Source organism: Misgurnus anguillicaudatus, chromosome 18, assembly GCF_027580225.2.
Source record: "Misgurnus anguillicaudatus chromosome 18, ASM2758022v2, whole genome shotgun sequence".
Lineage (NCBI taxonomy): Eukaryota > Metazoa > Chordata > Actinopteri > Cypriniformes > Cobitidae > Misgurnus > Misgurnus anguillicaudatus.
The window spans coordinates 24,635,742-24,651,612 of record NC_073354.2 but is presented as its reverse complement, the minus strand read 5'-3'; the positions used below and the strand labels follow the sequence as shown (position 1 = coordinate 24,651,612).

The 15,871-nt window shown below is 38.7% G+C and overlaps 1 protein-coding gene across 1 annotated transcript in view; it reads left to right on the top strand.

Moving 5' to 3' along the window:
• Positions 1-15,041, top strand: part of nbas (NBAS subunit of NRZ tethering complex) — a 243,595-nt gene extending 228,554 nt beyond the window's left edge. Inside the window, exon 52 of the mRNA XM_055186828.2 lies at positions 14,176-15,041. Coding sequence (XP_055042803.2) covers positions 14,176-14,442 — 267 coding nt within the window. The 3' untranslated portion in view covers positions 14,443-15,041. The remainder of the gene's footprint in view (positions 1-14,175) is intronic.
• The last annotated feature ends 830 nt before the right edge of the window (positions 15,042-15,871 follow it).

Below are 15,871 nucleotides of genomic sequence, written 5' to 3'. Positions count from 1 at the left end.
GCCACGAAAATTGGTATGTATCATCTTGAGACACTTAAGGCAAAAAGTTATCAAAAGAATTTCGATACACCAATCCGTTGTCGTATACCGCCTTAACGAATTTTACGTAGAGCGCAAAAAAACAGATTTTAGGCTGTATCTTCGTCAAACTTAGGCCTATTGACACGACACTTGGTACTTGAGATGCCAGTCAGGAACCGAGGGTGCATGCATAGTTTCGTTGCAGCGCCACCTAGTGGCCAGAGAAATGTTTTATACACCTATAACTTTGGCTCCGATTGACGTATTTTCATGGGACTTGCTTCTTTGGAGTTCTGAATAGTTGCCGAGTCAAACGATACCAAACATGCCAGAATTCGCCTTACGATTAACCCTGCGCAGCAAAATAGCGCTTAAAAAACACGCGTGAATATCTCCGCGAACGTTTTTCCGATCGACTCGAAAACACCATAGGAAGAAACTAACCTTACCTTCTGAAGAAAAAGTTCTATTGGTGTTATATTAAAATTTTTATCAGAAATGGCCGAAAATTGCAAAAAACGAAAAATTACCTTCAAATTTTGTGTTTTTTACACATAAATGGTTGTAACTTCGTAACGAAAAGAGATTTTTTCACCAGATTTGATACGCTGATGTATGAGCAGAGTCTGAGGCTACACAAAAAAAATTGTATGCTTGCACCACTAGATGGCCTTATAATTGAACAAAACCTTTGATAACAAGCCAGCCCATACAACTATTTCTTAACTAAACTAAAGTGTATAGTCATGAAACTAGCTAAATGTAACGCAGTCATGACCTGAGGTTGCATGCACGATTTTGTCATAGCGCCACCTACTGGTTTTGAGATAGAAAATGGCTATTTTTGCCTAAAACTACTGCAACAACACATCTAAAACCATGAGTCATCATGGATTATTCCTTTCATGGCTTGGACTATAATCACTGGTGGAAGTCAATTTACTCTCTAGCAACCGATGAGAATACCATATCAACTTTTTTGCAAGAGCTTTTTCTCTGCATCAGAACATCGTAGAGACACGGGGATGGTCTCTTTTGACTCATTTGACTTGTTGTAACATGTGGTGACCCATGTTTTGCCACTGCAAACATCACTCACATGTCTTTCAGTGCTCTAATGTTCCATGATTGTCAATAACAGAAGGACAATTGCAGTAGACAAGAACATAGATTATTTTTGTTGCTTACTTTTGCGTTCTTCACCTGAAATCATTAGGTTTACCTAGGTTCTTCAATCTGCTTATCCGATCTCAATTTTACATCCTTTTGTGCCCTTTTCGGCTTGACCCCGGCATTGCTGCTTGCAGCTATATTTATTATTAGTTATTCTTCTTCCGCCATTGCGGTCTATGGCAGCCCATAGAACCGTACGTAGGAAAGTTATGAAATTTGGCACACTGATAAAGGACAGTCCAATGTGTCCCCACAGCAAATTTGGAGTCTCTATGTCTAACCCACTAGCGCCACCAACAGTCCAAAGTTGCACTTATGTTTTTGCTTATAACTTCTGATCCGTAAGCCCTAGAAACAAAATTCTTACTTCCTCTGATTCCTTGGCTCAAGACGATTCGATTGGACCCTATGTCGTTATTTTCCGTCATAAAAATTGTTCCGCCATTTTGAATTATTCGTAAAACCTACTTTTTCGAACTCGTCCTAGGGCTTTTCTCCGATTGCCACGAAAATTGGTATGTATCATCTTGAGACACTCATGGCAAAAAGTTATCAAAAGAATTTCGATACAGCAATCCGTTGTCGTATACCGCCTTAACAAATTTTACGTAGAGCGCAAAAAAACTGATTTTAGGCTGTATCTTCGTCAAACTTAGGCCTATTGACACGACACTTGGTACTTCTGATGCCAGTCAGGAACCGAGGGTGCATGCACAGTTTCGTTGCAGCGCCACCTAGTGGCCAGAGAAATGTTTTATACACCTATAACTTTGGCTCCGATTGACGTATTTTCACAGGACTTGTTTCTTTGGAGTTCTGAATAGTTGCCGAGTCCAACGATACCAAACATGCCAGATTTCGCCTTACGGTTAACCCTGGGCAGCAAAATAGCGCTTAAAAAACACGCGTGAATATCTCCGCGAGCGTTATTCCGATCGTCTCGAAAACACCATAGGAAGAAACTAACCTTACCTTCTGAACAAAAAGTTCTATTGGCGTTATATTAAAATTTTCATCAGAAATTGCCGAAAATTGCAAAAAACGAAAAATTACATTCAAATTTTGTGTTTTTTACACATAAATGGTTGTAACTTCGTAACGAAAATATATTTTTTCACCAGATTTGCTACGCTGATGCATGAGCACATTCTGAGGCAACACAAAAAAAATTGTGTGCTTGCACCACTAGATGGCCTTATAATTGAACAAAACCTTTGATAACAAGCCAGCCTTATGGTCATACAACTGTTTCTTAACTAAACTAAAGTGTATTGTCATAAAACTAGCTAGATGTAACACAATCATGACCTGATGTTGCATGCACAATTTTTTCATTGCGCCACCTACTGGTTTTGAGATAGAATATAGTATTTTTGCCTAAAACTACTGCAACAACACATCTAAAACCATGAGTCATCATGGATTATTCCTTTCATGGCTTTGACTATAATCACTGGTGGTTGCCAAGTTACTCCCTAGCAACCATTGAGAATACCTTATCGACCGTTTTTGCAAAAGCTATATCTCAGCATCAAAACATCGTAGAGACACGGGGATGGTCTCTTTTGAGTTATTAAACTTGTTGTAACATGATGTGACCCATGTTTTGCCACTGCAAACACCACTCACATGTCCTTCAGTGCTCTAATGTTTCATGACTGTCAATAACAGAAGGACGATTGTAGTAGACAAGAACTTAGATTATTTTTGTTGATAACTTTTTTGTGTTTTCATCTAAAATTATTAGGTTTACTTAGGTTCTTCAATCTGCTTATCCAATCTCAATTTTACATCCTTTTGTACCCTTTTCGGCTTGACCCCGGCATTGCTGCTTGCAGCTATATTAATTAGGGGTCAAGCCCCGAAGGGGCGTAGAACCCTATTGTTATTGTTAGTTTTCTTATTATTATTATTATTATATATTATTCTTCTTCTTGTTCTTACTCCATTAAAGTCAATGTAAGCCCAAAGAACCGTACGTAGGAAAGTTATGAAATTTGGCACACATGTAGAGGACAGTCTCAGAAGTTACTATAGCAACATTGGTGTGTCTGACTCAAACCCTCTAGCGCCACCAACAGTCCAAAAATCCACTTATGTTCATGCTCATAACTTCTGACCCGTGAGTCCTAGAAACTAAATTCTTGTTTCCTCTGAATCATTGGCTCATGATGATTCAAATGCACACATTGATGTCATTTGTGTCATGCACATCTTTCCGCCATTTTGAATTTTTCGTAAAACCTACTTTTTCGAACTCCTCCTAGACCGTTTGTCCGATTTGCATGTCCTTTGGTATGTAGCATCTAGAGACACCCCAGACAAAAAGTTATCAAAAGCTTTTTGATAGACCAATGCGTTCTCGTATACAGTGACAACATACAAGGCGGCGAGCACGCCAAAACGGACGTCAGGCCGTATCTTCGTAAAACTTCATTGTATCGACACGAAACTTGGTATATGTCATTACAGTCATGACCTGAGGGTGCCTGCAACGTTTCGTCACAGCGCCACCTAGTGGTCACGAGATTCGAAAAATGCCTATTTTCGCTTATAACTACTTCAAACTTGAGTCTAAAATCATGAAGGTGGTCTTGTTAGATTCCTTGAGGCATGCCGAGTCAAACGATACCAAACGGTTTTTGGTCGGCCATTTTGGGTGTCGGCCATTTTGAATTTTCTCATTAAGTTCAGTATTTCACAAACAGAATGGCGTATTGCTATGAAATTTGGCATGGTTCATCGGTGACATGTTCTGAGCGCACCTATAAATCTTTAAGACAGCGCCACCTAGTGGTCAGGATATGTAAATATATTGTTTAAAATCTTTATAGCATTTGATTCAATTGCCACACTGACATAAGACTTCACTCTATTGACTCCTTGGCTCATGCTGAGTCCGACTGTACCAAATATGTCTGAGTCAAACCTACTTCCTGTCGGCCATTTTGAATTATATTGAACACTTACTTTTTCGAACTCCTCCTAGAGCACTTGTTTGACTGGCTTGATTTTTGGTACGCATCATCTAGAGACACTCCAGACAAAAAGTTATCAAAAGCTTTTCGGTAGACCTATCCGTTGTCGTATAACGCATCAAAGAATGCGAGGGCGAGCACGCCAAAATGTGTTTGAGCCTGTATCTTCGCAAAACTTTTGCGTATTGATATGAGACTTGGTATATGTCATAACAGTGATGACCTGAGGGTGCATGCACCATTTCGTCACACTGCCCTCTACTGGTCACGAGATATAAAAAATGTCTATTTTTGCTTATAACTACTGCAAATTTGAATGTAAAATTATGAGACTGGTCTTGTTAGATTTCGTGAGGCATGGCGAGTCAAACGATACCAAATGGTTTTTGGTCGGCCATTTTGTGTGTCGGCCATTTTGAGTTTTTCTTTAAGTTCAAGTATTTCGAAAACGCAGTTGCGTATTGTTATGAAACTTGGTATGGTTCATCAGCAACATGTTCTGAGAGGGCTTGTAAACTTTTCGGCACCCCCTAGTGGTCAAGAGATTTGAAGCTATATCTCTGCATCTCTTTATCGTATTTACACCAAATTTGGTGGGTGTCATCACAATCAAGGCCTGAGTTACAATTTATTGTTTGGTCAGTGCCCCCTAGTGGTCAAGTCATTTAAGGCTATATCTCCGTATCGGTTTATCGTATTTACACTAAATTTGGTTTGTGTCATCACAGTCATGACCTGAGGCACCATCTATTGTTTCGGCACAGCGCCACCTAGTGGTCTCAAGATACGAAAAAATTGCTTTTTTTTCATAAAACTAATGCAAACTTAGATCTTAAATCATGACAGTCATCACGTATGAATCATTTTTTGCCATGTTTGGCTTGACCCCGGTATCGCTGCTTGCAGCTATATTTATTATTCTGGTTCTTCTTCCGCCATTGCGGTCTATGGCAGCCCATAGAACCGTACATAGGAAAGTTATGAAATTTGGCACACTGATAGAGGACAGTCCAATGTGTCCCCACAGCAAATTTGGAGTCTCTATCTCTAACCCGCTAGCGCCACCAACAGTCCAAAGTTGCACTTATGTTTTTGGTTATAACTTCTGATCCGTAAGTCCCAGAAACAAAATTCTTGGTTCTTCTGATTCCTTGGCTCAAGACAATTCGATTGGACCCTATGACGTCATTTTCCGTCATTAAATTTTTCCGCCATTTTGAATTGTTTAAAAAACCTACTTTTTCGAACTCGTCCTAGAGCTTTTGTCCGATTTCCACGAAAATTGGTATGTATCATCTTGAGACACTCATGGCAAAAAGTTATCAAAAGAATTTTGATACAGCAATCCGTTGTCATATACCTCCTTAACGAATTTTACGTAGAGCGCAAAAAAACGGATTTTAGGCTGTATCTTCGTCAAACTTTGGCCTATTGACACGACACTTGGTACTTGTGATGCCAGTCAGGAACTGAGGGTGCATGCACAGTTTCGTCGCAGCGCCACCTAGTGGCCAGAGAAATGTTTTATACACCTATAACTTTGGCTCCGATTGACGTATTTTCACGGGACTTGTTGCTTTGGAGTTCTGAATAGTTGTCGAGTCCAACGATACCAAACATGCCAGAATCCGCCTTACGGTTAACCCTGCGCAGCAAAATAGCGCTTAAGAAACACGCATGAATATCTCCGCGAACGTTTTTCCGATCGACTCGAAAACACCATAGGAAGAAACTAACCTTACCTTCTGAACAAAAAGTTCTATTGACGTTATATTAAAATTTTTATCAGAAATGGCCGAAAATTGCAAAAAAACGAAAAATTTCCTTCAAAATTTGTGTTTATTACACATAAATGGTTGTAACTTCGTAACGAAAATATATTTTTTCACCAGATTTGATACACTGATGCATGAGCATATTCTGAGGCTGCACAAAAAAAATTGTATGCTTGCACCACTAGATGGCCTTATAATTGAACAAAACCTTTGATAACAAGCCATCCCTATGGTCTTACAACTGTTTCTTCACTAAACTAAAGTGTATAGACATAAAACTAGCTAGATGTAACACAATCATGACCTGATGTTGCATGCACAATTTTGTCATTGCACCACCTAGTGGTTTTGAGATAGAAATATGGTATTTTTGCTTAAAACTACTGCAATAACATATCTAAAACCATGAGTCATCATGGATTATTCCTTTCATGGCTTTGACTATGATCACTGGTGGTTGCCAATTCACTCCCTAGCAACCATTGAGAATACCTTATTAACCGTTTTTGCAAAAGCTATATCTCTGCATCAGAACATCGTAGAGACACGGAGATGGTTTCTTTTGACTAATTAAACTTGTTATAACATGATGTGATGTTTTGCCACTGCAAACACCACTCACATGTCCTTCAGTGCTCTAATGTTCCATAATTGTCAATAACAGAAGGACGATTGCAGTAGACAAGAACATAGATTATTTTTGTGGATAACTTTTTTGTTTTTTCATCTACAATTATTAGGTTTACTTGGGTTCTTCAATCTGCTCATCCAATCTCAATTTTACATCCTTTTGTGCCCTTTTCGGCTTGACCCCGGCATTGCTGCTTGCAGCTATATTATAGAGCTGCTCTGTTTTTGACACGGGCACTCATTGTCATGCCAAGATCTCACGACTGGACTTTATTTCATAAACCATCCAGTGTTTCTCTCTCTCTCTCTCTCTCTCTCTCTCTCTCTCTCTCTCTTTTTCTTATAGACTTGAACAAGTATTCATCAAAACAGTGATGAGATCTAGCCTAAAGTGTGTTTTTGAGTATGTGTGTGAATATCAGTGAGCTTCTTATACAATATATATATATGCTGCTATATGAGTGAATTCCATTTGTATGTATTCTCCATCTTTCTCATTTAATGCCTTTTCTCTGGAATGATCAGAAATGGAGTTTCAATCAGGAGAATAAGCGCCTGCTCTTGTCTGGAAGGAGGCGATGAGCAGAATATGTTAACAGCACGTTATTGCTCTTTCATATTCGCATCTTTATCCATTCAAATGAAGAAAAATTGAAACGATTGTTCAAGACACACATCGGCATGCATTTGAGACATTACAGGACCTGTGGCAACTCTCTGTCTTGCTCTCTTTCAACCTGTTCGTTTTAGGATGCTTTATTGGCATGATAAATATTTGTGCATTCATATTGCCGAAGCATGTTGCTCTCTCTCTCTTTCTCTCCTCCTCCTCCTCCTCCTCCTCCTAGCTGTTTCTTCCTTTATGAAGTGGTTTCTACAGTTGGCCGATCTTTCTTCACAGTTCAGCGCTCGACATTTTAGCTCTGACTGTCTTCATGCTTCTCCATTTCTCCTTCATCTTCTGTTATTTTCCCTCCCTCCATCATCCTCTTGATTTCGCTCTTTTTCTTTCTTTTTACGCCCTCTCTCTCTCTCTCGCTCTTTCACGCCACACTTGCTGTTCCCCGACCTTTTAGCTCTGCCTGCGCTCTTTAACAACTCTCCAGAAAAAAATGAAAGTGAAAATAACTCAATTTGAGCAGATAAATACAGTCTCAACCTACATAAAGATTGTAGGTTTTATATTTGTGATATCGACAGATGTTTTTGCTTACATGTAGCAATCGCACAGGTGCATGATGGGTAAAATAGATTGTGATTGTGTTCGTTTGTAGATGAGACATGTCGCGGCTCTATTGTTTGTTGTTCAGCCTTGTGTGTGTGTGTTGTTAGATGGAGACTCTAGGGACTGGCCTGCACGGATGGTTGATATATCATCTACGGATCATTTGAGTGCTGGAAGTCACATTGATTTTTCGGACTGTGTCCAGACAGACTTGCTCAGCAATATTGAAAGTGTCTGTGTAATTCAGTCCCAGCAGATGTTGTTCATTTTTAAACCAAAATAAATGTATTGACTTTTAGTTTTGCTTGGAGTAGAGCCATGAAAATGGCCACTAATAATATATGAAATATGACCCTGTTTTGTTTCAGGGCTAGGTTCTGTTAAAACGATTTGATGCATGAATTATTAAATACAAAGGATACTTTTAAAGAGGAATATAACCTTTCTTAGTTTTATTATTTTTTGTTTTTAAAAATATGTTTTAAAAACTTGCTGTCCAGTGCAAAAGCGTTTAGAGCAGTGGTCTTCACTATTTTTTTCATGAGAGCCACACTGATAGGTCAGAGTCAAAAGGGGAGCCGCCTTTACCGCAAAGTATCAAAAGTTACATCCAGTCATAAATAGCATGTCTGCTTATCAATCTGTCAATAATAACCCTCAATTCAAGGGTAAATCATTCTTTATCATTTACCAGTCATATTTGTAACATAGACAAGATTTCCCTGACAAAAACAGAATTTTAATGCTAAGCATTCTTATAATATGCGTATGCAGTGCCCCCCGAACCACTAGGGGGCCACCTTTCTCTTAATTGCGCTGCACAGAACGATTGGCGAGACATTACTTTGCCCCCGAGAGCAATTCGAAAGCATAAGAAGCAGTCTGATCTCACGGTACTTTGATGTCATATGACAATCGCTTTGTGCAAGCGCTGCATGCGATTGAACACGCTTATCGACATGCATCTTGATCTAATGGGTATGGTTTTCTAACAAAGTTAGCATCCTGACCTCAAAAGACAGAAAAAGTGCATGCCTGCATGATCATATCACTGTAATATTTACTTCCTTTCCTGCGAGCCACAAATGAAAGCATGCCGAGCCGCGCAATGAAGAACACTGGTTTAGAGCAGTGGTTCTCAAACTTTTTCTGCGTGCGGCCCCCCTTGTGTACGGCGCATTTCTTCGCGGCCCCCCCAAAGAAAATTTATGACAAGAAACTGTTTAAAACTCAACTTTTGATTAAGCAAAACATATTAAATGATACGAAGTAGTGCTGTTGGTAAGTAGTCTTATTTTTTTTAGGTTTAATTGCACAGAATTCATGATAAATTCATTTATTTTATAAAATGTCATGAAACTGGGGCCCCCCTGGCACCATCTCGCGGCCCCCAGTTTGAGAACCACTGGTTTAGAGTAATGCTGCGTGCACACCACATGTGTGTCGCCCATAGACTGTTAAAAATACGAACATCACCTGTAGGTTTGATAAGAGCATTTCTGAAGGCCAAAGTCGTCACCATCTTGGCAGCGGGTCACCGTGCGTCACTTGTAGATAACTGAAAATAGCCAAAGAGGCAGGACGTGGGTGGAGCTGAGGTGCCTGGTTGCTGAAACCACACCTGCTCGGTGGTAATGACAGCCATGGCAGTTCACCTGTTCACCCCTTTAAAAATAGCTGAGTTAATTTGAACCCATAATGGGTAAATATTAGCCTGGTTAGCCAGACCTACATCAAGATGTAAGGTCTGGCAACTCTTCACACAAACGGCTCAATGCAAGGGGCAGGATATAAGGTTGTCCCTCAAAATGCCTCTGTACGCAATAGGATAGCGCTATGACCAATCAGAGCAGGATTCAGGACTCCCGTATACCACCTGGCACTGGCCGCTTCGAATGTCCTCCTGGTCGCCTTTGCACAGTTGTTTGGCCTTAAGTCCAAATTTTGTAGCCTCCTTTAACTGGTCTTCCATAAGCGCTATCAATGGTGAAACAACAATCACAAGCGGATTGTGGCTGAGTCCCATGCGTTTCCCCACCAGTGGAGCTAATTGGTATATCAAACTTTTACCGTAACCAGTCGGCAAAACTCCAAACACATCTTTCTTGCTTAAAAATGACTTCAGTAGGGTTATTTGCTCTTCTCTCAAAGAAAAACATAAGTCTAAGTCCTCCAGAGTCGCGGCCAAAGCCGCTTCAAAAGAAAGCTGTTGGCCAGCAGCAGCAGCCATTCTTTGTTTTCAAGTAGGAACCGTCGCAGCTGTGTCGTCATCATGTTAAGCCCGCCCCACAGACGCTACACACGATGTGATTGGCCTGACCAAATTTTGGTTTTTGGAGCTGTTAAGTGTATTGTGAGTGCCTAGACTAAACCCTGGCAGCAAATATATTTTTAAGTCACTTCCATGTTAGCTTTATGAGAGAGACCGAAACGTTGCCCATTGACCCGTCTCTTTCTATGAGGTCATTAGAAGACGTTCTTAATTCTTGTTGTCCTAGTGACAACTATAAACTAATGAGTAACCATCTTCTCAGAAACTGACGAGAGACAGGTGACATGAACCCCACTGCTTCACTCTCATTGGTAGTGTCTCCCGAAAGTTGCTCATCATTTGCATAAAGTTGAACTTTTCTCAACGTTGTCACGTAGCTGGACACGGACACTTCCTGACGCCAGTGATCACTGTTGCTTGTGTCGATGGAAGTCACCAATCTTCCATTGAAATAATCTAGATTGTCGTTGCTAGTCACTGGCAGTGTGCACGAAGCTTAAATGGATAGTTACTGTAGGGTTAAAAATGTTTTTTGTTGGCTCACTCTCAAGTTGTTCCAAACATTTATACATTTCTTTATTCTACGGAAAGCAAATGAAGATATTTTGTGCAATGTTTGTAGCCAAACCATTTTTGAGCACCACTGATCTCCATATTGTTCTTTATTACTATGGAAGTTTCTCAAGTTTCAAATGAAGTCGATCTTCCTTTGTGTTCAGCAAAATAAAGGTATGTACTGTACACCGGTTTGGTTGGTCACATTTGGGTGAGTAAATAATGACAGAATTTTTATTTTGGGGTAAACTATCCTTTTAAGGGGTTATGTAGTCAGATTGGAACACCAAGGCAAATAACTAAACACCAAATAATATCATATAGTCATTTACAATTACGTATTTGGCAGACACTTTTATTCAAAGCGACTTTCTGTACAGTGCATTCAAGTTATACATTATATGCATCAGATGCTTGTGCCTCCCGGGATCAAACTCATTACCTTTTTGTACGCTAACGCTATGTGTTACCAACTAAGCTACAGGAATACTGATATAGAGTATTTCAACAGGGATCATCCATTGTTAATCATCATCAATTGTTGGTTTATAGCTTTTATCACATCCCTAATGGTTCAAAAAAGCGTTTGAAGATCCGTCCACTATAGTTAATCATCAAATTGAACTGTTTTAACACAGAATCCATCATAGACACAGATGATAACCAGGCATGAGAAGATAAAATATGTCTCAGATCATAAATGTCATACATAATTGTACAGTCATTATCTGACAGATATCTCCAATTACCCACCTTATATCTGTCTCAGATTCTCTGTTGAATGGTTAATATTTCTCAGATGCAAGCAGAAATGTCTATACACTACTACAAAAAAATGCTTGGTTATTTTCAACCCAGAGTGGGGTCAAAAGGGGACAAACGCACACATTAATGTTAAATCAACCCAGAAAATGCTTATATTTGACCAACAATGGCTTAAACACTCCATTTAGGACCATCACACAACTATGTATATACTGTACTGTATATATTACATTTGTATTGTGTATTGTTTATGTGCATGTTTGCATGCTTGTTCTCCATTGAGCAGAATGCTTTCCACCGACGTCAGAAGCGAGCGTGCGGTCGATACAGTACACATAAACTCAGTTTGAGTGTTTTATATGAACTATTAACTTTGCGTCACATTTAATACAAGGACCTGCACGCACGCACAGTCAAAGGGCATCATATCTCCTGGCGTGGGCTTGGCTTTAATCAAATTTAGCACATAATTGATTTTACACTGTGCTGACTGCTACAGTACCTCGCCTCTGTGTTCTTCACCTCTAAAGCCAGCAGATGAATAATTTATTGCGAAAAGAAGAGAGTGTCGCCAGGCATTCCTAATCCCTCCGAGCAGGCTGGGGGTCACAGAAGGGTGGGACATCTCTTTGTCCAGGCTCATTTATATTGAACATGACCTCCTATAGACATGGAAGTGCAACATGGCCACTAAATAACATGCACGGATAAACACAACAACAGAATATGAGCCCGGGGGAAGGCAGGCATGAGTATATAAGCTTTGTTGGATGGATGTGGCGAGATTCAGTCAGTACATTAGTGTAATAGCTGGTTTTACTCCAGGCTTATTGGTTTATAGGCCTGTTTACGCTTGGTATTAACATTTTTCTCGGGTGTCACAAGTGCACAGGGCTAAATACAGGTGTAAATGGGGTTTAAAATGCTAAAATGCATCCTGGTAGCTACTGTATCAATGTTGTAAAGTGATGTTCGTGACCATGAAATTTGTTGACTGTGAAGTCTAGGCTGACCACTTATAAAACTGATGTTAAAACCAGGTCTAAACGAGTTACTGATGTATGAAAAAGATGCACTGCAAAAAATTATTTTAAGAAAAAAATCTGCCAATGGGGTAAGCAAATTTTTCTTGAATTTAGTGTTTAAGAAAAATGTTCAAGATTTTTTTACTTACAGTATTGGCAGATTTTTTTGTTTGTTTTATGCACAAAAACACTTAAATTTGATATTTTTGGTTTAAAAACTAGCCTTTTTCTTGGGTCATTTTGCTCATCATAAAAAAGCATCTTGATTTACATTTTTTTTTTTGCTTTTTTGCTTTTCTTGATGAGCAAAGCGACCCAGGAAAGTGGGTCTGGTTTTTGGACCAAGGGTGTCAAATTTGAGTGATTTTGTGCATAGAACAAGCAAAAAAATCTGCCAATGCGGTAAGCAAAAAAATCTTGAACATTTTTCTTAAACACTACATTCAAGAAAAAAATAAGAAAAATTTTCTCACCCCATTGGCAGATTTTTTTTTGCTTGTTTTATGCACAAAAACACTTACATTTTATATTTTTGGTCTAAAAACTAGACTTATTTTCTTGGGTCATTTTGCTTATCAAGAGAGGGCATCTTGATTTAAGAATTTTTGGATGTTTATACTGAAAACAAGACAATTTAAGATTTTTTTTCTTGAAAATCATTTTTGGAGTGTGGGAAATGCGATATACACTGCAAAAAATGACTTTCAATAAAGATTTTACTTAGTATTTTTGTTTGTTTTTAGTAAAATATCTAATTTTTTTTAATTAAGATGCTTTTCTTGATTAGCAAAACGACCCAAGAAAATTTGTCTAGTTTTTTGACCAAAAGTGTCAAATTTGGGTGATTTTGTGCATAGAACAAGCAAAAAAAATCTGCCAATGGGGTAAGCAAAAAATCTTTAACATTTTTCTTAAACACTAAATTCAAGAAAAAAATAAGAAAAATTTTCTCACCCCATTGGCAGATTTTTTTTTGCTTGTTTTATGCACAAAAACACTTACATTTTATATTTTTGGTCTAAAAACTAGACTTATTTTCTTGGGTCATTTTGCTTATCAGGAAAAAGCATCTTAATTTGGGAATTTTTGGATATTTATACTGAAAACAAGACAATTTAAGATTTTTTTTCTTGAAAATCATTTTTGGAGTGTGGGAAATGCGATATACACTGCAAAAAATGACTTTCAAGAAAGATTTAACTTAGTATTTTTGTCTTGTTTTCAGTGAAATATCTAATTTTTTTTTAAATTAAGATGCTTTTCTTGATGAGCAAAACGACATAAGAAAATTTGTCTAGTTTTTAGACCAAAAATGTCAAATTTAAGTGATTTTGTGCATAGGACAAGCAAAAAAATCTGCCAATGGGGTAAGCAAAAAAATCTTGAACATTTTTCTTAAACACTAAATTCAAGAAAAAAAAGACAAGAAAAATGTTCTCACCCATTTGGCAGATTTTTTTGCTTGTTTTATGCACAAAAACACTTAAATTATATATTATTGGTCTAAAAACTAGACCTACTTTCTTGGGTCGTTTTGCTCATCAAGAAAATACATCTTATTAAATTAATTTTATATATTTTTACTAAAAACAAGACAAAAATACTAAGTACGTTTTTTGAAAGTCATTTTTTGCAGTGTACAGCAATTTCTGTATGATCTGGAAGATTTCTTTACACAGATTGTGAGATTTCATTCTTTGTTTATTCCATCCAAGCATTTATTAATAGATTTTTGCTTTTCTTTCCATCTCTTTAGGTAAATGAAGAAGTGTGTGACCCTGAGCTTCTATCTTTGCTGTTGAATGCAGAGATGTTGATCAGTTGTGTGGACACAGCCCTTTACTCTCCTCTGATCTCTCACATGCTGGCTCAAGGGAGTTGGGATGTGGAGAAGGCTGCCCGAGAACTCCACCAGGCCGGCCACAGCGCTCAGGCCGGCTCCTTGCTCCTGTCCTACCGTGGATCTCACCCAGGGCTGTTCACCTTCAACAGCGCCCTCACCGTCATTCGGAAATGGCTGTGAGGGAAACACGTGGGTACACGCTGATGAGTGTCAGTATGTGTGAAGAGGATTTAGAAGTCTACTAGTCTATGTAATCATGGGACATTGGCACAAAATGCCAGATCACAAGTCAACCATAATTATCTTCGGCTTTAATAATTCAGAATATGTTTGCACACGACTTCCTGTTGGCAAAGGATTCAAATCGCTTTTCTATTTCCTCTCTCTCTCTCCTGTGATCTCTTTTGAATGAAGCCTGGTGACACAGGTGTAATTCCATTACTTTGGCTGCTTGGTCACGCTAGCCTGCGCTAATAATCATTACAGGCCGACATCGAAATTGAAAACGCCGCATGTGTGCTGACTGCGGGTTCGTGCGGCTTCACGGCTGATAGTTTCACACACCACTTTTGCTCTTTCCTTTTCGTAGGGTTATTAATTATTTTTTGAAGAAAACTGATTAGGCCTTTGGGCAGCCTCATGCTCCACGATTCTTTAAACATGCAAGTATACGGATGCACTACAGACTGTGTTGGATAATTCAGCAGTAATGTGACTTATCTGTGTTTTTTAGGTAAGATTATCATCAGTATTTAATAAACGTGTCCCATTAAAACATATGGATATGTGTCTTGTTTTAATCATCCATCCCTTATTAACACTATATTAAAAGAAGCAAACATGCATTTGAAATACATATAGCGGCTATTCATTTAACTTTCCTGGAATACCTCACCCTAAACACCCAGTATGTGGCAAAGAAAATAGCAAATTAAAAAAGTTACATTTATTAAATTGTGTTTCTGAAAGACCAATGCAAGCATCACTAATGCGGTTTTAATAAAACCCTCCTATAAGTATTAAACTTCAAGCATGGCTTATCTCATTCTGTTTTATTGGTACTTCAAATCGCGCCACAGCTCATGTGAAGCATGTGCATCCAAAACCAAATAATGTTGGGACAGTGTTGCTCCAAATAAAGGTAATTGTGTTTTTACCAAAACGTGACATTTCAAGCTCAGTGCTCAGACCTTGGACCGTATGGTTCGCTGAGGAGATGTGAGATATGTCTTGCCTGATCAGATTTTTACCTTGCAGCTGATAAAATCCTAAAAAATACATGATAAAAATCGCAAACTTGTACTAAGGAAAGGATATGAGCCATATCTAGAGATCACAGTATCATAGAGACCTGAGGTTGAGCTCTTTTGACTTGGAAATCAAAAGCCCAGCAAGTGCAAGTTTGTATTTGAAGACATACAAAAGAAATGCCTCACAGGACCAAAGTGGTACACATTCAACATAAACCTTTAAACTTGGCCGACGTGTCTGTCCTGCAAATATAACAACCTCATAATTTCAAGGTTCCCATGGGCCATTTGCGAATCTGGGGGGGGGGGTTCAAGGCCCTGGGAAGTTTTTAAAAATATACATACGTAGATACAGGTCA